Source organism: Mya arenaria, chromosome 12 (assembly GCF_026914265.1).
Source record: "Mya arenaria isolate MELC-2E11 chromosome 12, ASM2691426v1".
Taxonomy (NCBI): domain Eukaryota; kingdom Metazoa; phylum Mollusca; class Bivalvia; order Myida; family Myidae; genus Mya; species Mya arenaria.
In genome coordinates this window covers 38,285,764-38,309,058 of record NC_069133.1, presented here as the reverse complement: position 1 = coordinate 38,309,058, position 23,295 = coordinate 38,285,764, and the positions used below count along the sequence as shown (strand labels likewise).

General features: G+C 34.6%; 1 protein-coding gene across 1 annotated transcript; it reads right to left on the bottom strand.

The window, feature by feature from the left end:
• Positions 1-773: 773 nt before the first annotated feature.
• On the bottom strand, positions 774-20,754 carry LOC128211355 (transcription elongation regulator 1-like). Its single transcript, XM_052916049.1, has 18 exons — positions 20,540-20,754; positions 19,925-20,186; positions 19,423-19,587; positions 18,915-19,077; positions 18,441-18,694; positions 17,677-17,949; positions 17,004-17,229; positions 16,648-16,696; positions 14,465-14,618; positions 14,004-14,093; positions 13,447-13,565; positions 10,530-10,680; positions 5,922-6,089; positions 4,940-5,122; positions 4,345-4,524; positions 3,317-3,400; positions 2,880-3,041; positions 774-1,768 (listed from the first exon to the last, which is right to left on the bottom strand). Exons 1-18 carry the CDS (start codon positions 20,728-20,730, stop codon positions 1,628-1,630), a joined length of 3,015 nt encoding a protein of 1,004 aa, XP_052772009.1. The 5' UTR covers positions 20,731-20,754; the 3' UTR covers positions 774-1,627.
• Between the last annotated feature and the right edge of the window lie 2,541 nt (positions 20,755-23,295).

Genomic DNA, 23,295 nt, shown 5'->3' with positions numbered 1-23,295 from the left:
GAAGACATATGTGTTCGAGTGATGAACGCAAAATGGTGAGATTTGTTTAGCTTTTCCGTTTAAATGTTTCATAAAATCTTCCCCCTTTCATACCGCAATTTACGATTTATTCTAAATAATTACCACCCAATCATCCCTCATTCAGAGCAATCATGGACAAAATTTGATTTCCATAAATGGAAAATCGCATTTAACAACTGCGCAATGCAGCTACTTTTTATTCAAAGTTTTATGCAATTATTGTATTCAAGCTATTGAACGTCCATATTATTTTTCCATATACATGTATAGTCATCTGCGCAAAAGCAGTCAAGATAGACAGCGACCTGACCAATAGCCAGTGATGAGGTTTGCATATATTTAACAAGAGGTTCATGCTCTTCTTGCATAGCTGTTTTCGTCGCAGGTTACCACATAATTTCAAGGGAGAAAAACACTACAATTATACATAACTCTCTACACAAACTTGGCTCCCTTAGAAAACAATTTTGCATTTAAAGGGTTATAATTCAGTCATACATGGGGAGATCTGACTGTTTTTCGAAAAGAACCGGGTTCTCGTGGATATCATTCTCGTACACCAGATGTGATGATGCTATGCGTACCATGAAACTACTGTCTAAGTTTGATTCAGATACAATTAAAACTGAATATTTTTATCTCATTCACACGCAATTGTCTACAGACGCACGGACGCTGGACAACGCGGCATCGCATCAGCTAAAGGTTAAACAAGAATTCATTAACAAGAAGAGATAACAAACAGCCTAAAATACGCTCCAAGTGTGTTTATTAACATATTTTAATGTTGTTACAATGATTAGTTTAACATCTGTCATAATTTACATGTACTAGTTCACAGGCAATACAATACTTGTTAACAATACCGGAGAAATATACATACATAAATATCTCCAAAATGATCATAGTTGTCAAATAGGTGGTTAGTACATGCATCTTAATAATAACATTATGGATTTGCAAGTATCAAGCACTGGAATACACCCGAAGTGCAATTTACAGTATGCAGTATGGCATTTCTGTATAGCATTACACACACTTACTTTTGTATTTAAAGCACGTCCTTAAACATCTACTCAAGAAATCAAACTGATCATATGCGTTCCGTTTGTTTATCTAGATTTACAGAAACATCCATCACTTGCTTAAATAATGGATTTAATTAGTTTTTGCCATTGACAATCTCCAAAAACACATATTAAGAGTACACCATTCACTCCTGAAATGTTCCAATTTTAAATCAATGCCAATGTCTAAGAATTAAAATTTTAAAAACAAATGAGAGTATGGATCATTTTCTAAACCCGAGGCGAAATCCAAAACCTCTTACATGGAACAAAATGTAGGCAACGAACATGTATCTGTTTTAAAAGCCCTCCTAGAAAAAATATGATAAGTCTTAGGAAAAACACTTTCTTTAGGTCGCAGGAAAAACACTATCTTAAGAACTATGTTCCCTATGCTTCTTACACATCTTTAAAACAATGTGCAGCTTTACTGCTGGGACAATATCACATTTCCACAATACACATGATGACACTATCCAAAGGTTACCCTTCAGACATTTATCTTTAAAACCTCAACATGATTTTCAACACACCATTTCTCACTTCACGTTTCTACGGGACGGTTCTGAGGCGGTTGGCGGAGGGGGCACGCCTTTCTTCTCCAGGTCATCAATGTATGAGTGCAAGATTCTCTTACGTTCATCAGCGACCGCTTCCAGCGTCAGGTAACGCCTGTCATTCTGAAAACACAAACAAATCCTTGAGAAACTCATTTATTTAGTTTAAAGGTATTTTTTGTAGGCTTTAAAATACTAATTATGTTTCCTATTACGGGCTCAAAATATAAAGCGTCGGTACTCGGTAGGTATATATTTTTTTTAATTAAGGTCTTATTATAACTGTATGCATGATAGTTATACAGAAATAAGCTTTAAAAACATTTAGCTTCTTGGTGGCAACATGCAGTACAAGTTATCGCTAATAAATTGCATTGTGACGAAATTTAAACCGTAAATGGAATTCGTAAGTCGCTAAGCAACAATATAGTATAAAACTCAAAAGTATTGTCATCGACATATTTGACTACAGCAGAAAAAAGAAAAGGTCAGGAGCTATAAAAGACGGACGGTCAGGTAACCAGAGACAGAAATATTTTTAGTCGTAATGTTGATTAATGTATCTCTTATACACGTATAGTATTTTTAAGATAGTCACATCAGCAAACTCGAAAAGTTCATTCCTACTGATTGAAGCATGGGTCGACAGGTCATTGTCCAAATAAAAGAAAAGTTTTGTAAGTTTGACCTTAACTGAGATCATATTCAGTTCAATCTTATATCTTTGATAAGCAAGGCTGTATAATGGCTGAATTTGTAAGGTTTTTGACAAAAGAGGGCATGATTTTTAAAAATACTGCACAAAAATAACAATGTACTTGTTTGCAAAACGCAAGAAGAAAGACTGAGAGATAACAACGTGTTCAGATGTGTGTCTTTCTTTTTCAAATTATGAACTTCAGCGATTTTTTTCATCAATTTATGTTCTTGAAAACAAGAGCACTGCTGAGCAAAGCCAATGCTTATCTGCTTTTATCAGTCGAAAAAGGGGCATAACTAAAAAACTATTGAAGCCATAGTCAAGGGCCTTGCTGTATGTGAGCATATTTTCTCTGGCAACATGTGCACCTAGTTACATTTGAATATCTTTGGACATTTTTCGGCTATAGCCAAGGTAAAGTTTTTCAACAATGGCCACAACAATATCAAGACTATCACAAAACTCCAACTTTCATTCTTAAAAATAAAACAGACAAGCTAAAAAATATCCTCTGCATGTATGAGCACAACGAACCTCAAGTATCTTAATGATGTCATTGAAGTGGCTCTCGGACTCCTGCAGTTTCAGCCTCGATGTGTATGTGATAAGCTTCGTCTCCTTGAGCAGCTCACGGAACTCGGCCTTAGCCGTAACATACTTTTCACGCAGATACTCGTCAAACTCTCGTTCCCTGGACTGTAAAAGACAAAAATTTGAAAGGACTGGTTTGCAATGATATTACATCTTTGAATTGATATATGAATGAACCTTCTTTAATCTTTCATAAGAATTTAAAACTGAAGTTTTGCTAAATTTCTCTTAAAATCTATAATACTGTTAACTGATAAAAACAATTGCGATTATTTCAAATGAATTATATCTCGTAAGCAATTCGTAACCTTCAAAATGAATGGTGATTCTAGCATAATTTTTCTCAAAATATTCACCATGTTTTGGCATACAACACTCACCCTGTCACTTGATGAGAACTTGGAGTATCTGGGATCATCTTTTATGACTTTCTTAATCTCTTTCCAGGATGAGCTCAAAGAAATCTGAAAAAGAATTTATTACTTCAGAAAAGCACTACATAACAAGGAAATGACATTTCTTTTTTTTGCCTGATATAAAACCTGCTATAATGACAATGTGACAAATATATTTTCTACTGAATATCATCACTGCAATCTCTATCTAAATCCCCAACTAAGCCTAAGGGAAATAACTCTCTAATTTGTGGTTCAACAGGAACTGATATTACTGTGTCCCATGCCCTTTTAATACAATTGTAAATCATTCTATTAAAGCTGCACTCTCACAGACTTACCATTTTTACACCTTTTTTTATTTTTTGTCATGGAAAGAGCAAATTATTGCATAAATATCTGCAACCCAATGATGTAAGATTGCTGACAAAATATCAGATCGTAGATTTTCATATATCCGTTCGAAAATTAATGTTTTATGGTTTAAACCATTACTAACGTTTTAAGAAAAATGCATAAAACACCAATTTTTGAACTTCAATATAAAAAAATCTGCGATCTATTTTTTTGTCACCAGTCTTATATAACCGGTTTCCATGCATTTTCGCAAAAATTGGCTCGTTCCAAGAGAAAAACTAAAAGAGTTGTCGAAAAGTTCAATCTGTGAGAGTGCAGCTTTAAAGGTTTTAGTAAAGGTTAAAGCCAAAAAAAACCATCTCAATTTTAATGCATTATAATGGTTAAACTCATTTTACTTAAATGATCAAAACAAAAAAGCATATGATATGTGAACAGAAAAAAATTATTAAAGATTTTAGGGATTTTTTTAAAACTGAGGAATCTATGGCCAATTAGCTATTAATTATAACCCCATTCATCATGGCAATTTTTTTACCTATGTATAAATAAATAATATGCCTATTTTCGTTCAATCATATTGTACCTTTAACGAACCCTATAGGTAATTTTGTTAAAAAGTTCAGCAGAAAAACATCTCTACACATTAAACATACCTCGGTGGTTTCATCGAGGAGTTTATGGAACATTTCCCTGTTTTTCTTGGCAAGGGCCTTGATGTGTTCCTCAAACAGTTGCTCTTTCTCCTCCCTCTCAATTCCAGCGGCCATGTCCCAGCGATGATCCTTACGCAACTGCTTCCTGGTGTCACGCCATGACGCCTCATGGTTACGAACCTGAATAAAAAAGATACCTTCTTTGTAAAAAGATTGATGTCAGAAGATTTGTAATATTTAATGAGGTCCATTTTTCTGATGACCAATATAGTGACCTTTAAAATTGATGATGCCATTATTAATCACTGACAAACATTCACGGCCAAATAGATTTACACACTAATTTTGAACCCTCATTTAACCACGGTTGTAAAAAATATAAAATTCTTGGAAAATTTAACAATACCGGTAGTAATTGCAAATATTGAACTTAATTGTGAAAATTAAGCACATCTTTATCTTGTGAATTCATATTTTACCCTCGTGAAATTTAACCACAGAGATCATGAAAAATATGCTCTCATGACTATTAAACCCATTTGAAATTTAACCATAGTAATCACGGCAATTTAAATCTTGCGAAACTCAAACATACCAGGTCCACCAGCAGGGCATTGAACAATTGTATGGCCTCGTCTTTCTTGTGCTGTTCCCTCTCCTTCTCTCTCTCCCTCAATGACGAGGACAGATCTTTCTTCACCTCTTCCTCGCGTTTACGGATACTAGCTTCAACACGCTCCTGTTTTTCGCGCGTCTTGCGATCCTCATCATCTGATTCCTATGTATAAAAAGTTCAATTTATTAGCATTGATTTAATACACAGTCTATAAAATCTTGTTTTATCTGTAGCATTCAGGGGCTTATTTTATTAATAAACAATTAGTTGCAACTTCAAACATCCGTACAGGAATATCATGGATACCAACAAGATGCTTTCCCTCATATTGTCTTCAACTAAAACACCTGCTAAATTAAAATTCACTCAAAAATAAAGCTAAATAACGGTAATTGGCTTAAAGATAAACATACTAAGAGCTTTAAAACTGTCCCCAGGACCTCTGTAGCAGTCGTTAACACTTCAACACTAACATGTTTTTTGTCTATATGTATACATGTACATTGATTAAGTATCTACATAATCTATACCTTTAAAAGAATTTTCATGAATTATATGATTGCCCAGAGCTGCTAATCAATGGTACAGGAATAAGAATAAAATCACTGACAACCACATTTCTCCAAATCAGATGAGTCACTGCTACGAGTGCCCAGTATTTGTGACCATGATCTATTGACTCAAAAATCTAAAGGTCATCTACTGACCCTGACAGATGTGCATACCAAGTTTTCAGACTCTACAACTCCTAGGTCAAAGGTTATTGAAGTAGCCATAACTTTTCTAGGTCACCATGACATTTGACTACCGTATATATACCCAAAAACCATTGATTTCATCCTCTGACTTTGACCTATTTGCATACCAAGCATTAAGACACACACTAAAACTGATTATATAAAGTAATGTGCCTGCTATGTAGATGTTTGTGCGAAGATGAACCAGTCTGAGATATACTCACATCATCGAGAGTCTTGACGTAATCCTTAAACCAGTCTTCCCGTCGAGAGCTGCTGTCAACAGCCTTGTAGCGCGGGTCAGAATCAATTTTCCGCTTGATATCGCTCCAACGAGAGTGGCGCTCGATTTCAGAGGTCTCCTTTAGAAGCCCTAGGAACTCAGTTTTCAACTAAAAAAATAGAAAAAAAATATGCATGATATAAACTGTTGACAGGAAATTATGTTATGTTTATCTGTGATGTGGTTATATTTCGCTGTAAGTTATGCCAAAGTTCAGCAATTTTAAACTTTTTTTGCTATACATTTACAGTTAAGATAAAGAAATCTATTTCCCATATTACATACAAAGAATGAATACAACCCTAAGTTGTAGTAATTCTTTGCTGAAAGATTTATAAATACCTCAATAATGTATTGTTTAATTTATCACTAAAGTACAATAAATTGAAGGCAGCAATATAAAACCAATCACATTCAATCATTCTTTTTAGCTTTCTTTTTTATATCAGCGAATAATATTCTGTGTTATTTCTTTCTTGTCTTATTTTATACACACCTCTTTTTCATAAACGATTGCATGTTTTTACACTGGTCACAATAACTTCTGTGAGTATTTGAAACTGGGAAGATTATTAATAGAGAAAGGCATGTACATATAAAACATTTCGTATCATATTTCTGAAAAATAAATATTAAGTTAAAGCAGCCTCTTGGACAATCAGTGGTGTCCATGCCAGCTGAAAACAAAAGCATGGTTAGGCTGAAACATAAAGGTCATATTCTATTCTGCAATGTAAATGGACAACACTGATTTCAAACAATAAACACAAACTTGATGAAACTTGTGCTCGAATGAGAACTATGACTTTAAGACTAGTGTAATACCGGTATCTTTTGTCTCATTTAAGGAATGAATTGCGGGGTTGATGTCATTATCGGGGTATGAACGCAATTGGGTTGGTTAATGTGTGTGGAGTCCGAAGGACTCCACGCGTACTTTGACCAACCCAATTGCGTTCAAATCCCCGATAATGACATCAACCCCGCAATTCATTCTTTATATTTACACCAATAGTTCATTATTTCATTCAAGAATTGTTAAAAATACTTCATTTCATTTAAGAAAACCTTTCAGTAATCCGTTCTTGCCCATTCTGTAAATAGAACAACCCGACTATAACCGGAAACATTTTTTTCAAATGACGTCACAATAACGCGGGAAAAGATCAACCACTTGAAATCACTTTAAAACGTAAAATTAAAACAATTCTGGTACCAATATATTTAAAATATAATAAACTTACACTTTTAAAAATGTTGATCTATATTTTACGGGACCTGCAGACACAATACAACCAATAACAAGATCAATAGCTTTCATGTATATTGTTATGCAATGAATTACGATCCGAACATATCCAAAGATGTTGCGTTCATCGATTGGCAATTGCCAAAAGGCAGTTCATTTAAGGAACAGAAGTTGAGGTGTAAATATAATATTTTGAATCCAAGAAACTGCTTTTTTTCTATGTTGTGTTCAGGTCGATATTCCAGCAAAAGGTAGTAGTTTGAATTGGAATAAAAAAAATCAAGTGCAAAAAAGTTCCAAATACATTGTTGTGCACTTTTTTATTCTATGAGGTTGTTCATTCAGTTACTATAATTTTTTATTCATCACTGAAAAATATGGATCTTGAGAGCTCTACACTTCAATAAAATCTTCAATTTGTTATTTTGTATTCAATTTGGTAACGCTTTCGGATTTCATGGAATTTCCACCTGAACACTGCTGAAAGAAATAGTTTGATAGGTTTATCTCAAAACAAAGAGCGTGACCTTGACATGTATATGATATGTGTGAACTTGGGTCAATTGTTATAAAACATTTTCCATGAACATTTTAAGACATGTTCAAATATTAACAACAGAATGAAAAACACAATTGTAACTGAATGAATTTAAGCACAGATTTTATATTGAAGCAATATATTTATTTTAAAGAAATGAGAGTTTCGTCTGAATATTCAGTATTGTATTTTTATATTCAACTTTATAAATAATGTCATTATTAGCATACTCTATTATAATTCAGGCATTGTCTTGTACACATTAAAAAAATATATGAAATTTTGATCCAGGAAATTAGAATTTTCCTGGTAATTCTTTCTTTTACAAGAACTAAAATGCATAAAATTTGTTCTCAGGATAACATAATTTATCATGTGTTCAGTTCTATAGATGAACATAAAACATTGGGCATACAACATACTCAGAGTGACAATGGCAAAGTTTGGACAATTTGTTTCAGTAAAGAAATGTTTGTTTCTTTTTATTTTACATGTGGATTATTCCTTGCTTGAAAGCTTTTAAACATGTACAAGAAATGACTGTAAGATAATATTTGTTCATCAATCAATCAATCAATCAATGCAAGAAATTATCAAGACAGGGGACACAACTTCAACGTTTTCAACTACTCAAACTTTATACAAGCAGAATATCCAAAACTGTCGATCATAAAATCTTGTTACATGTATACTAAATCAAATGAGCATACAATATAATTCATGATGAGAGATTGTTTAAGAAAAAATTGATATTTGTTTCAAAACACTTTAGAATATTTCAGTACCGGTGAACACAAACCCGATGACAGCCAGCCCCTCTCGGCCCGGAATTTTACGAGACAGTCTTATGACTGACGACTCGCTACACGCCCTCGGCGGCAATTTTCAACCCCTGGGTCTATTTGAACTCTCTGACGATGGTTTCATCTTTGGTTCAAAATTGATAAATCAGGTCAGTTAAACAACAGATAAATGGATGAGGTGGTATTGCATTTAAGAATACTTTACTGTATTTATATAAATAGTAATTGTCATGAATTACAGAAAGCAAAACAGATTAATTAAGAATAGATTTAAAATTTTGTAACAAATAAATCAAATATTGTTACATTTATAAGAATATTGTATTCAATATAGAAAATTGTCAATATGAGTAGACAATATTATTTCTTTCATTCCAAATATTACACATTTAAAACAATGAAACAAGAATAAAAAAATCACAAAAGTATATTAGAACAGCATTGGTTTTTCACTTTCTTTGTCAGGATTTTTCTTTAAATAATCAAATAAGGCATCAAATTTTCTCTCACAAGAATCTGTACTTTGCAGGTTTGAAAGTCAATGTGAAAACAACATACAATCTCTGGTGTGGCTTAGAAGTAAGGCAAGAAAAGGCTTAAAGCAAGAAAATATGAGTTTAATAACATTTTTTTCTTCAGGAGACCATAATCATAAGGATGAATATTGTAACAGACAGTTTAAATCATTTAAATTGAACTAAAAGGTCATTCAAATAATCAATACCTTAAGCTGAACACAATTGGAACAAGAGCACCCTGAAGCAAAAACAAACGCTTGTCTGTTCTTGTTTTGTCAATCGAACAAGGAGCGTATTAAAGCCAAAGTCATGCATCTAAATATACATGTGTGTATTGTCCGACTCTGGCAACATGAGTTCAAAATTAAATTAAATTTTTTTTAGCTACAGCCAAGGTTAAAAATTTTGGAAGTAGGCCACAACACTAGCTATGACAATACCTCAACTCTTCCAAAAAACGGACAAACTTTTAAAAATACCTCTCTACTTTCAGCCAGTCAAGTTTATTTCATTGGTTAACAAATACTATAAAACCATAATCTCAAAGATTGTAACTGACAAAACAAAAAAAACGGTACCATAGTTTGATACTGAAAGTAATTTCTTTGTTTTGCATTCTTTTCCCACAAAGACTTGATTAAACCTATTTTTGCTCTACAAACTAAACACACAGTCAAAACGTCCACAGAAACATATAAATCATGCATGAAATTCAAATAAAATTGTCATTTGTGAGAATGAAAGCCGCATAGTTCTAACAAGAACTGCGCCTTTTATTCGGCACAAATGAAGAGCTGAAACAGAGATATCATTATTTAAAAGTGAAATAAAAAGGTTAAAAGTCGAACTTCACCATCAAAAACATTTGTTTTCATAACAAGAAAGAGTGCATTCTTTTCCATTCTTTTCTCTATTAGTCTATTTAAAATAGCTAATAATTAATTCTGTTTAATAATAGTATATGAATAAATAAGAAAACTTTTAATAAGCAAGTTGATATAATAAAATAAAATTATATTATATTTACCCTGAAAATGTAAGGTTACCCCGGTATTCTTAAATATATATATACATGTATATGAACAGTTCTATGACAAAAGCAACATATCTGATAATCTGATTTCTGAAACACAAGATTTGATGTATCCTTTTGTAGAAGAGCTGAACACAAAACATTAAATTCTAACGTAACCTTAACTCAGAAATGTAATAGGAGTATCGTTATGCTAAAATAGAAACCTTCTTTACATTTCCTTTGCTTGACACCTGATGATTCTCTACAAAATTTATCAAGTCTTATTTTTGGAATTACCGTAACCAAAACATTTTTTATCATCTTATTAGAACTAAAATGTAAATAATTTGCACAGTGCCAGCTCTTCTACCCTCCCTGCAATGAGAAATGGAATGGACAGTCCCAACTTACAGGGGAGACACCTACCTTCTCTTTTTGTTTGGACTTTTCCTCTTTCTCCCTGTGGCGCACGTCGCTGACAAAGTCGCTGAATATAGCCTCACGTTCCCGCATCTTCTCGATGGCCTTGAAGCGTTCCTCTTTCCCATACTTACTCGCGAAGTCACTGAACGAGGATCTGGAAGGGGGAAACAACTTATTAATTAATTTATTATTTTTTAGTCATAAGCTGAAAGGTACTAAAACTTGAATACTGTCATCAATTAAGTCAATTCAAGATGATTCAGGGAAATGGATATCAAATGCATTTGACATAAAGATTGGACAATTTGCTAAGGTCTAAAAAAAAAATACATCTGATTCCGGTTACCTGACCTGAAATAGGCGCCGACCCTACCATTTTTATAGTCAGTTTGAAAAAAAGAGAGAAAAACTTAAAAAATATATTTTTATTTTTTTTTGCTTTTCAATATGTAGTTTAAAACCTTGAATGCTTTTTAAATACAGAAGATAACTTTAACACCATTCTCCAATGATGAAAATGACAATCTCATGGGTAAAAGTTGAGAATTTTGAAAATCCTGAAAAATGCTGGGGGCCTGGGTGCCGCAGGGCCCCCGGTCAGGTCCAGGGCGAAGCCCCCTGAAGCTCCTTAAACATAGCCATTTTAGTGGATATGAAATGCCTTTTCCAGGCTTTAATTTTAAACAATGAGGAGTATTGGAATAAGGTTTTTCACACAAATATGACTATGAATAAGTATACTGATATACATGTGACACTACATACTAAAATATATCCCGCATAAGCAAGCCAGTAATCATGATTTACTAATTTTATTTTAAAAACCTCAAAATTAACCATGCTAAAATACCATATTAATCTGTCACTTTAAAGAACAAGTTGCAATAAGCAATTTGTCAAATCACTTCGCACTTCGGCCGAGATCGTTGCTAAGTTACCGGTATGGTACAAAAGACCATTAATCATTCTTGTTAATTGGCATCCTACTAATCAGCTATTTTGTAAATATCAAAGACATAATAAAACTGTCAAAACATAAAGACAACATTACTAAGGTGTTATAAATTATCTACAGTGTATAAAATTTTACGACATTTTGGGGGGAAATTTGACCTATACAGTACTGCAGTCGTCTGCACTTACACTCAGACCTGTTTTGGCAGTCTGATTTGATTTTTTTAGCAGCACTTCTGATAATAAACTTGTTTTTACAAGTCAGATGTAATATTTCTTCTGTTTCTCAATCACTGGCACTTAACAAGTCTCAACCATGACGTATTTAATGCGTATTTTCCGAAAATCTAAAAACAGTAACAAATACAACTTTTGTTTACATTGTTTCCGTCATTGTTTTTGTCTGAAAATTTAAAGAAATTAGAAATTCTACCACTTTTGAACACAAACTACCGCTATTGAGACCTAAATCTACCTCTCTGTCATTGCCAAAGTAAACTCAGCAAGTTTGCGGTTATTTTTGAGAGGCCTGTTGTAAGTTTTTCGGTATCGGAAGTAGAGGATTACCTTATATGGAAAATGCTTAAAATAGCACATGACGTATTGCAAAGGTTACGATCTACGCACACTTCTGGAGAAATGACCCGGAAACTGATGCTTTCTGTCACGGAAAGCTCACGAGAGAGATTCAATTCGAATTTCTTGAGATTAAAACTGAGATTTAAGCTTGCTTAGATATCATCGCTGACCAAACTTGAAAACAAAATACTACTCGCGCCTTTTTTCAATATAATTGTGACTAAGGACCGCGTCTGCCATATATGGAAACGTTCGTGATTCTCCTCAATGACGTTAATCTTCCGATCGATTTGATTAGTCAAGCAGCAAGTCGTGTTTTCCCGCCTATTTCCGTGAAATATACGTCACAGCGTCGTTTCAAAATACCGCAGTGTTCGGATAAGACAATAAGAACATAAGTTATCGCAGATCTATACGAACGTCGAAGCATCGAATAAGCGATGGAAAATATATTTCAAGGTCCCAGCCTAACCCCCTCCCCCCCCCCCCATTTTCTCAACGGATCTCGACGAATTGGAAATTCGACCCTCCGGGAATACGAAAATCCCGAAATTCCGGATAAATCCGGAAAACTTTTTACCCATGATTCAGTGAATCTTATATAAAGTCCAATGAAAAAACAGATGTAAACAAATAAGCCTTCCTACCCTACCTATTTTTGAAAAGGATGTAACACTCGCTAAACCTAATTTTTTTAGGCCTAATTTTACTTCATCAAGGATATCAAACTTATAAACATTGCTGAGAAGTTTGTTATAGATTGGATAAAAATCTATCAAGTTTGTGAGCAGACAAGGTCAATTTTGTCTAATTTTGTTCCAACGTCTGGTAATTTGTCAATCCTGAAAAATAGCTGGGGGTTTGTTTGAGTACAAAGGAATCTGGCCAGAAGAATAGTAAAGGGGCTAGACCCATTTTGATACGTTTTTCAAAATTAAGGTACTTCCTAATGTTTTTTATGCAAATGTCTTGCGCAAAAAATCTCTACAACTGCATAAAGTCTGAACTTAAAAGCTCTCAAACCTGATTTCAGAATTTATCTTGAACATTATAACCCCTGTCCATTTAAGGGCCATAACACAGTAACCAAATTTATCAGGTCAGAAATAAAATCCTTCACTGCATCTAAGTTTGGATGAAAAAGGGTCAAGTAAGAGAGCAGGCAATATACTTGTGGTCAGATTTTGACATTTGAAGGGCCATAGATGTACGGAAGTGCTGTTAGTTATCGAACACATCCGAGCTATGCCCTTTTCACTGATAACATGTTAACAAAGTTCAATGTGAATATCTTTATACAGTTTTGAGTTAGGATCAAGGTTGGAGTTCTTGCAAGCGGATGACACTAAAGGCTACCACAATACTTTATAACACAGTGAGGACCTACTTTCCATGCAGTTTAGCCTCCTCTAGGAGTAGTTTGAAGGCAGCCTTCTTCTCCCGCATACGCCGGTGTTTCTCCTGTTTCTCTTCCTCCGCACGCTCCTTCACATACTGTTCGAACACCTAAAAATAGCAATGGCATTGATTAGAAAACGTAAAAAAAATATAAGCTTATCTCTTTAAATACCTTTTTTTGTCATTTAAGTCGATAGATATAGGACTCTTCAGAAAAAGCCAAACAAACACTTTTATAAATCATGTTCATATTATTACCAGGCTATGACCCTTAAGCCAGAATATATGAATATTTTCACATAATTTAACCCAGATTTTTTTACAACCCAAAACTGAATTTAAGCTTCCTGATCTGTACTAGGTTTAATTAAGATTTTTTTCAAAACTCTTAGTCCGCATTACCAATTTCCACTCACTGCTAATGTCCAAAACAGATTTTTGTCCCAAAGATGTTGACTTTAATAAGTCACATTTAAGAAGTATCTGGCTCTAGTCATTTTGCAAGATTAATTATTGAATGAAAACAGTTAACAAAATTCAACCAACCTGTTTCCGCTCCTTTGACGTCAGTAACAGGTATCGTGGGTCAAACACAATCTTGTGAAGCTCTTTCTCCCAGGTGGAAAATGCCGACACCTACAACATAGAAAACATGGTTTAAAATAGTAAGTCTGGAATTAATGCAAGATTTTACCAGACTAAATGTTTCCCTTATTTTTGGTAAATTCCCTTTTTTTAACCTGACCTAATCAAATTTACTAGACTGAGATGCTGGGATAGATGGGTTTCACAAACACATAGTCACAATATTTAGGAGATGCTGTTATACTATACTATCTCTGAGAAAACTGAAGTTATGATATTGAATTTGAATTGGTATTGCTTAAGTTACTATTTACTGTAATAAATCTACAGTCCCTTAAATTTTCCCTCAATCTTTCAACCACGAATCCAGATATTTTTTACATGAGGACAACATGAAAATAAAAATCTCAAAAAATGCTTACAGCTTTCTCAGCCAGCATATCCCGGAACTGTTTCATGCGTATTTCAAGAGGCACCACAGCCCTCTGCCTGGCAGCCTGCACTTCAGCCTCTATAGCGGCCTCCTTGCTATTATCTATAGTGTTCTTTTTTTCCTCTTCCTTGTTCTCCTCCAACCTGAAGAAACAATACTTATTGTAAACTAGAACTCTGCGAGTCGGATGTGTCGCCTGACGAATTATTTACTGTCGCATTATAGCTGTTAGATTGGCATTTTATTCATTTATAGACAATGATGTTGCCATTTAACTTTCAAGTGTAGGTGGCATTTGAACCCTCAATCAGATATACCTACGGAAAAAGTTTCAGGTTGAAACCTCCTATAGTTTACGAGATATGCCACGGACAAAACCTAAGCAAGAAAATTAACAAAGGGCAATAACTCTAAAAATATGGCAGCAAGAGTAACGGTTCTTGTGCACTGCACTTGCCCTCAATGAGATCTATCTAGCTATTAAGTTTCAAGTTGATACCTCTTATATTCTTCAAGATATGCCCCGGACAAAACTTTAAGCATGAAAATTAACAAAGGGCAATAACTTTAAAACTAAGAAAGCAAGAGTTACTGTTATTGTGCACTGCACTTGCCCTCAATGAGATATATCTAGCTATGAAGTTTCAAGTTGATACCTCTTATATTCTTCAAGATATGCTCCGGACAAAACTTTAAGCATGAAAATTAACAAAGGGTAATAATTTTAAAAGGGTAATAATTTTAAAACTAAGAAAGCAAGAGTTACTGTTATTGTGCACTGCACTTGCCCTCCATGAGATCTATCTACATATGAAGTTTCAAGTTGATAACTCTTATATTCTACAAGATATGCCCCGGACAAAACTTTAAGCATGAAAAATAACAAAGGGCAATAACTCTAAAAATATGGAAGCAAGAGTAACAGTTCTTGTGCACTGCACTTGCCCTCAATTAGATCTATGTACATATGAAGTTTCAAGTTGATACCACTAATAGTTTAGGAGATATACACCGGACAAGCGAAAATGGGACGCGGACGCCGCCGCCGACAAAAGTAACCCCTATATGTCGTCTTTTCAGGCGACACAAAAAGTAGTATGTACATATGTGTGACCAGTTGAAATAAGCACAAGCCCACAAGCCATGCCCAAGGTAAAATGCTTTCGTCTTGCTCAAAGTCTGGATTTTATAAAGCAGGGCTTGTTCAATATTGTAAAGCCAAGCAGTTGTATCAGAATTAGGACTAAAGCCTAGTTTCAATGACAAGGGCTAATTACTCATCAATGAGAGCATTATAAACAGAATTCATCCAGAAGTTGGCAATATAAAACCAATAATTGCAACCTTACATATCAATTTTGGAGGGTAAAAATCTGAGCATAATAAAACCAATTATTTAAGGATTGCAATTTAGAAAGCTTCAAGGCTTTTTCACCTTCTTTGCTAGGGGTCGAAATTAGGCTACTTCACAATTGGGAAAAATGACACATTTTCCCAATTTCCAGATATTTTTTTCACAATTCCCAGATATTTTTCCCAAAAAGGAATATCTTACTTCACAATTTTACAATAAAAATGTATTCTGTTTGAGCAAGTTATTCGTTTTAACTTTTAAGTTGACATAAGAAGAATGCTTCATAATTTAAAGGACCAATTTGTCCATAAAATTATATTGTTATCAATTCTTTCCCTCAATTTAGAATCAACTCTATGAAGATTAAAACTAATCTCGCTCCCTCTCTTGTCATTGTGTCATGTTAAAAAAGCGAAGTCAAAGACATGATTTCTCCCCCAATAAGATCTACATGTGTATCAATTAAAAGTCCATACATTTTAGACCTTTCAAGCTTGACCCTGTGGAGTGTTTGTACACATTTCATATTAAAAAGGCCATAATTGAAAAAAAATCAGCTAGAAGTAGACTCACATGTAAGATATGAGACTGTTTTTTGTAACATGAGTTCCAAGTTTCATATGGATACCTTGACCCGTGTTTAAAACGTGTCTTAAATCCTCATATGTGGAATTTCACATTTTGCGACGTTTACGCATTTTAATTTCCCAATTTGTAAAATTTCACGCATTTAAATTTCCCAGAATGAAAAGGCTAGGCCTCTTCACAATTTTTGGTGAAAAAGCCCTGCAGCTTAAACAAATCATGAGGCCACATACTTCTTCTTCTTGGCAGCAGGTTCCCCAGTTTCCTCCTCCTTAATGGCAGCTGTAACAGAGATAGTAAATTATAAGAATACATAGAGCAAGATTAAATATAATATGAAATCAGTTCAGTTCAGAGTAGGAGAGCTTAATGTTACAATGAAGACATTAGTAAGTAAAAACTGAAAATTATTTAAAGAAATCTTGTGTCTTAAAACTATTTAAAATGAGTTGTCTTAAAACTACTAAAAAAAGTTGTGGGCTTAAACCCCACCAGTGACTTTATATGGGCAACAGAACTAGGTTCTACCAGCAAATAGCTGCAAACAATCAAGCTAAAAAAAATCCTTGAGTACAAAACAAATAACTACATTTCTCTCCAGGCGGTCCTTCAGTCAGTTTGTCTACATCAGCCCGCCCCATGAGATCGTCCGGGCGCTCCCACAGGGAGGTACGGGTAGAGGGGTTGTAGAAGAACACCCGCCCATCCCCAGTCCACACCACACACCAGGGGGTGCCAGATACAGGGGTACTGGAGACTGGACGGGACTTCTCCTGGGCTTTCTCTTGTTCTGTTTTTTCAGCCTTTTCTTCTTCCTTTAATAAGCAAATTCATATTCATTTACTGGTCTTAGTTTTAAAATGTTGTATATCTAATTTGAGATTTATATTATTTATATTAAACTATTTCACTCTATTTAGGGCTGATAGAAATGTTACCATCAAAGTGACATTGACACCAGGTTTTGATTTTTGAACTATAATTTGGGATGTTTACTTGAAAATTATGAAAGTTTAAATACTTCCAAGGACTAAATTTTGGAAGTTTTAGCCCATTTTCAGCGAGTAACATTCTTACAAACTTCCTAAACTTCATATATGCAATCGTTGACTGGTTTATAATTGATGTCATTTTCTGTAGCATTGAAAACATTACCATACATCATCAGCATAGTTTCAGGCAGGTACATTTTAAAAGAAACTATCCAGACTGGGCAAGTAGAGCAAAACATTTACTTTGAAAATTGCTTATCAAACTCTTACCTGTTCTTCATCATCATCATCCTCACTGTCTGACTTCACTGCAGCCGGTTGGGGCTTGCTGGTATCCATGGGAACAGTCCCATTCACTCTAGCGGGCTCAGGCTCTGTAGTAGTGACTGGGCTCTGCAGGGCAGTAATCTTTGCATCCCAGTCTACCAAGTCTTGGGGCTTATCCCAAGTGGATTCCATAGTCTTTGAATTGTAGTAGTATGATCGGCCATCTGTGTTCTTGTGCTCCGTCCATACCGCTACCTCTGCTGGCTTTGGTGGCAACTAAAGAATAGTACCATATGTACATGACAATATTATATGTTGATTTAAAAGAAGCACAAAGATAAGTTAAGATACTAATAAGTTTTAAACCTTTTCAAAAGTAACTGCATGGAAGTCACCTTGGTTCAAAACTTAACTCTAACATGCCTTTACTATACATTGTAAACTGTAAATTGTTCTATGCATTTTCTCTGTTTTGTGACAAGAAAATAGTACCACTGCAAGTTAGATCAGTGTAATGTTGATAACCATAATTCTGTCATAAAAATTAGACTTTGGACAAACAAGCCTGAATTGTCATACAAGAGCTTGCCATCATTTTTTTTCACCAACCCTTGCTATATAAAATCAAGTTATTGAACAAGCCTTGAAAGTGTTCTACTAATGCATGGCTTGCGGCCTTGTACTCATCTCGACCACTGATTATTTAACATTGTATTCTACTTTGACATGTAACTTACACTAACTAGTAAGCTTTTATTCAACCCTACCTGACTAGAAGGAAGCTTATGGGCAACTACAGAATTATCTGGCCCTGGTATGGCACCACCCATTGGCTGACCTCCCATTGGCATCTGACCAGGAAATCCACCCATCCCTGGGGGCACCATATTGGGAGTGAAGCCTGACGGCATTCCAGGGAAATTCCCCTGGGGCAAAAATGGGGGTTGACCCCCTTGAGGCAACCCTGGTGCAGACAAACCAGGCACTACGGGCTGTTCCATTCCCTGGGATGATGGTGGGGCTGAAAAGAACAGATATTCAAGATCATGTTCACTTGTTGGCTCAGAAATACTCTAAATACTCTTGCACATCCATTATTTTGGGTTGATTGTATCTAACAGATCCAATTAAACATGTTACATGTTCTGCGCAATATCAATTCGAAGGACCATCCCAACACTATTTAGGTTTATTTTAGATATCACTTTTAACCGTTCCAGATTTCACCTCATCCATTTTACCTTGTTCTGCAGGTGTGACAGTTGTTGTTCCAGGGGCTGTAGTTGCAGCATTAACCTGGGCTGACTGAGCAGCCATCTGTTCCACCTCGGCCTGTGTGATAATCTTCACGTTGTCTGGCTTAGTCCAAGCTGACTCACGAGTCTTTGCGTTGTAGAAGTATGTCTGTAAAAGGATTGGAAAATGGTAAAACTGCATGACAATATTAGTACATACATCACCAAATCATAACAATAGTATTCAATAGCATTCACATCATATATATTTATTGTAATGCAACGACATTATCATTGTAATTAACTGACAAATTACTTCAAATATGTTCAATACTATTTGTTTTGATTGAAATGCAAATATTATCGGTCTTATTGAATTTCTGTCAAAGAGACAGCAAAGACTTTAATTAAAGGAAGTATAATTTCACTACCTTAAGTATATTCTTCATAGAATAGTAAAGTTTATGTTATTTCAAATCTAATTTGAGAACAACCCAACAGATTTCCTTCATACCTTGCCTTCAGCAGTTTTTGTTTCCACCCAGAGCTCCTGTAAGCCAGGATCATTTGGGTTTCCCTGCATTGGTGGGTTCATAAAGCCAGGGGGTGGTACACTAAAGTTTGGTGGGGGAATGTTGGGTGGCATCCCACCTGTACCTGGTGGTCGATTAAACTGGTCCTGAATAAGATTTTATTGCACAATGAAGTTTTATCAGAGAAGAAAGATGTTCAAATGGCAATTGGGCTTGATTAAATTTGGAAAAAAAGTTAATTGTAAGTAGATTAAGTAATAGTTGGTCAGTCACTTCACTATCTGAGACTGTTCAACAAAAAATTGAGAATCTTATTCCTTATACAATTTCGCTAATTAATCATCATTTTTTTTCTTCACAAACAAGCTGTATCAAATAAAACATTTAACATGCTAAATTAAAAATAAAGCATTGTTTTTTACGGAACAAGTAAAATAATGATTAAAATAACTCCAATTTTAAAGCTTGCTGCATGCAACATACCATGGGAGGGGGTCCCATGTTAGGTGGGGGCATGCCTGGAGGACCATGTGGGGGCATTCCTGGGGGTCCCATAGGTGGCCCCATAGGACCAGGGCCGTGGGGAGGACCATAATTTGGGTCAAATGGGGGTCTGCCAGGGAACGGTGGGGGCGGGCCTCTTGGTCCAGGTCCACGCATAGGGCCTCTCATCCCTGGTGGTCCCCTCATTCCCGGTGGTGGTGGGCCACGGAATCGTGGTGGTCCTCTCCCATATGGTGGCGGTCTGTAATTCAGTAAAATGTAACAGTTAGTGAGTTACTCTAAGATGATTATGGCCTGCAGAATGTTGCACCAAACTTCTTACAAATTAGTCAATCTCGGTGCTTTTATCCCTATAATACTATATCTATATATGAACTGCATTGAAATAAAAATGGAAAAAATTATCATGATTTCCTTTTAAGAAATTCATAGAAAAAGATATTCTCTGCAACACATGACGCTTTGAAAAGCAGTACTTGTTTAAAGCATATAAATATATTGTTTAAAGCATATAAATATATGCAAAGTATTTCTTTTAAAAACGTAGCATGAAACGAAAGTCAAAATCTCTGTGAGTGTGAATAATCGACAAACCTTGGACCTCTCCAACCTCCCCTAGGTCCAGGTCCCCTGGGACCCGGAAAACGGGGCTGCTTGTTCTCGTAGTCGCCATAGCCTGAATAGTCATAACCTCCACCATATTCATCAGGTCTTTCAGCCGGTGGTTGTTCCTGTTCTTCGTAGGGTTCTGGTGTTTCTTGTGCAACGTTATTTTCTTCCTCCATTTTGCACGCTCTTGTTTCGCCTCGTTTTCGTTTGATGACGTAGTGTATTTGAGTTTGTAAGCCGGTGATCGGTACACCAATGTTTCAACAGCAGAGCAGCCCGGGCGATGTTCGAGTTGCTCAAATGTTATGTTTGTCACAACTTTTGATATATATGAGCAGTCATTGAACGATTTATGTAAACGAAGGGGCATGCATTAAATTCGATCATGTAACAAACGATGTAGGTGTAGCAAACTAGCTGATTATTTTTTTTTATTATTTTAATATTTTAATCTTGACAATGAACGAAATTCAGCAACAAAGTTTGAGCTATATTTTCACAGATAAACTGGAAAGTATATATTAACTAGGAATATATTATCTATTTCATAATACTGCTGCTATCATCCGTCAAAATTGCATAATCCCTTTTTTGTTATATATATTTTGGGACAAATCCTACATGTACTCCCAGATGTATTTTGTACACATACACACATGTACATTGTTCCATCTGGATTAAACTATTACGTAGTACTCCATGTCACGGATATATAAATCGTGTCCATGTATACGTTTCCAGCAAATGCATGTTTTCTTCATGATATTTATTTAACTTAAGTAATTATCCCATTGAATTATTGAAGGTATGTTACAATAGTGAAGAGTAAGACTGTTTAAAACTGCTTATGAATACTTAGATTCAACGACAAATTTGGAGTTCACAATTCTTGGTAACACAATGACGTCTCGTTAAACGTCGTCTTAAAGCTGCACTCTCACAGATTGAACGTTTTTACTTTTTTTTTTTTTTTTTTTTTTTTGTCTTGGAACGAGCCAATTTTTGCGAAAATCCATGAGAACCTGTTATATAAGAGAGCTGACAAAAAATAGATCGCAGAGTTTTATATTTAGGTTCAAAGATTGATGTTTTATGCATTTTTCTTAAATCATTGGTCATAAAACATCAATTTTCGAACGGGAATATGAAAATCTACGATATGATTTTTTTATCAGCAATCTTATATCACTGGTGTGCATATATTTATGCAAAAAAATCTCTACCCAAGACAAAAAATTAAAAAAAAAAAGTTGTTAAAATTGTATATCTGTGAGAGTGCAGCTTTAAGATATCGAGGAAAAATGGAAAATATTAGACAAAAAAATGGCCCTAAAATTTTGACATCAAACCTGACTTATCGCTTATATAATATATCGAATAATTATTTTATATATTATCATATAAACGGGCACAATTATGGTTGATGCATTTTTTTGTCATTTTGATGCCTCATTATGATTAATTCATTTGACTTTTAAAATGCTCAAAACAAAATAAAAACATATGATTAAAAATCACAAAATAGTTCAAGTACAAAATATTTAAAATATAGTGCATTCGTAAAGGTTGGAAATCTATCTATCTATCTATATTATATTGCATGTGCGTACTTACATGCATGAAAATACACGATCGAACCGGACTAAAACTAAAAAACAAGTGAGAAGACGCCTAAAAAAAGAAGTGCGAACAATTAAACATTCGGCGCTGAGAAAGAGTTCCCTCCCTTAATAATAATTATATTTCCTCAAAATTTGTAAAATTTGAAGTGTAACGTGTGACTACTTCTCGAGCGGTCAATTGGCATTATGTACTTAACAATTTACCTCAAGACTTCTTTGGCGGTCGGTCGGAAATTTGAACAAATGATTTGCAAATAATAAGGAGGAATCAAAAGTAATTAAGTAACCTCAACCTAAGCAATTCGCCTGGTGCCTTGTCCCCAAAGCGCTTAACAACTTTTGGTTTATGTTTTGCAATCTGTGCAGAAGTCACTACAATGATTCCACAAATATATGTATATATATATATATATATATATATATATATATATATATATATATATATATATATATATATATATATATATAATATATGCAAGGTCAGTGTCAATGAGATTTATAATCCTCGAAGTTACTGCTTTAGTTTGTTTATTTTAGTTTATCAAGGTCAATTGGCTGCCTTATGGTTTGCATTATCTAGCTAATCTTATCAACTGTGCAATAAAACACCATATGATGGTGAACTAGGAACATCTCCATCTAAAGAAAGGTAATTAATTATTTTGAAGTTAAAATCATCACGTTTATCATAAACAAAAATAGTTGTTTATAAAAAGGGAAGTAATAACAATGAAAATGTAAATCTTTAATTCAGAAATGAATTCAAAGAAAAGGTTCAATCTTTTAACTATCTTGGAATTGTTTTGTCAAGCGGAGGATCATTTATGAACGCTACACAGACATTAGCAGATAAAGGACTTAAGGCTATGGGAAATTTGTTTGGGATAACTAGGGGGAAAGAAATTCCTGTTAAAATATGTTGGATTTATTCGACTCATTTGTGTCATCAATTTTGTGCTATTCTTGTGAAGTTTGGGGCTTTTGTATAGCTGAAAATATAGAAAGGGTTCATAGAAAATTTCTGAAAAGACTTCTTGGAGTAAAAATAAGCACTAGTAACTCTGCAATATATGGTGAACTAGGACGGTAGCCTCTGTATGTTACTAGACATGTACGAAT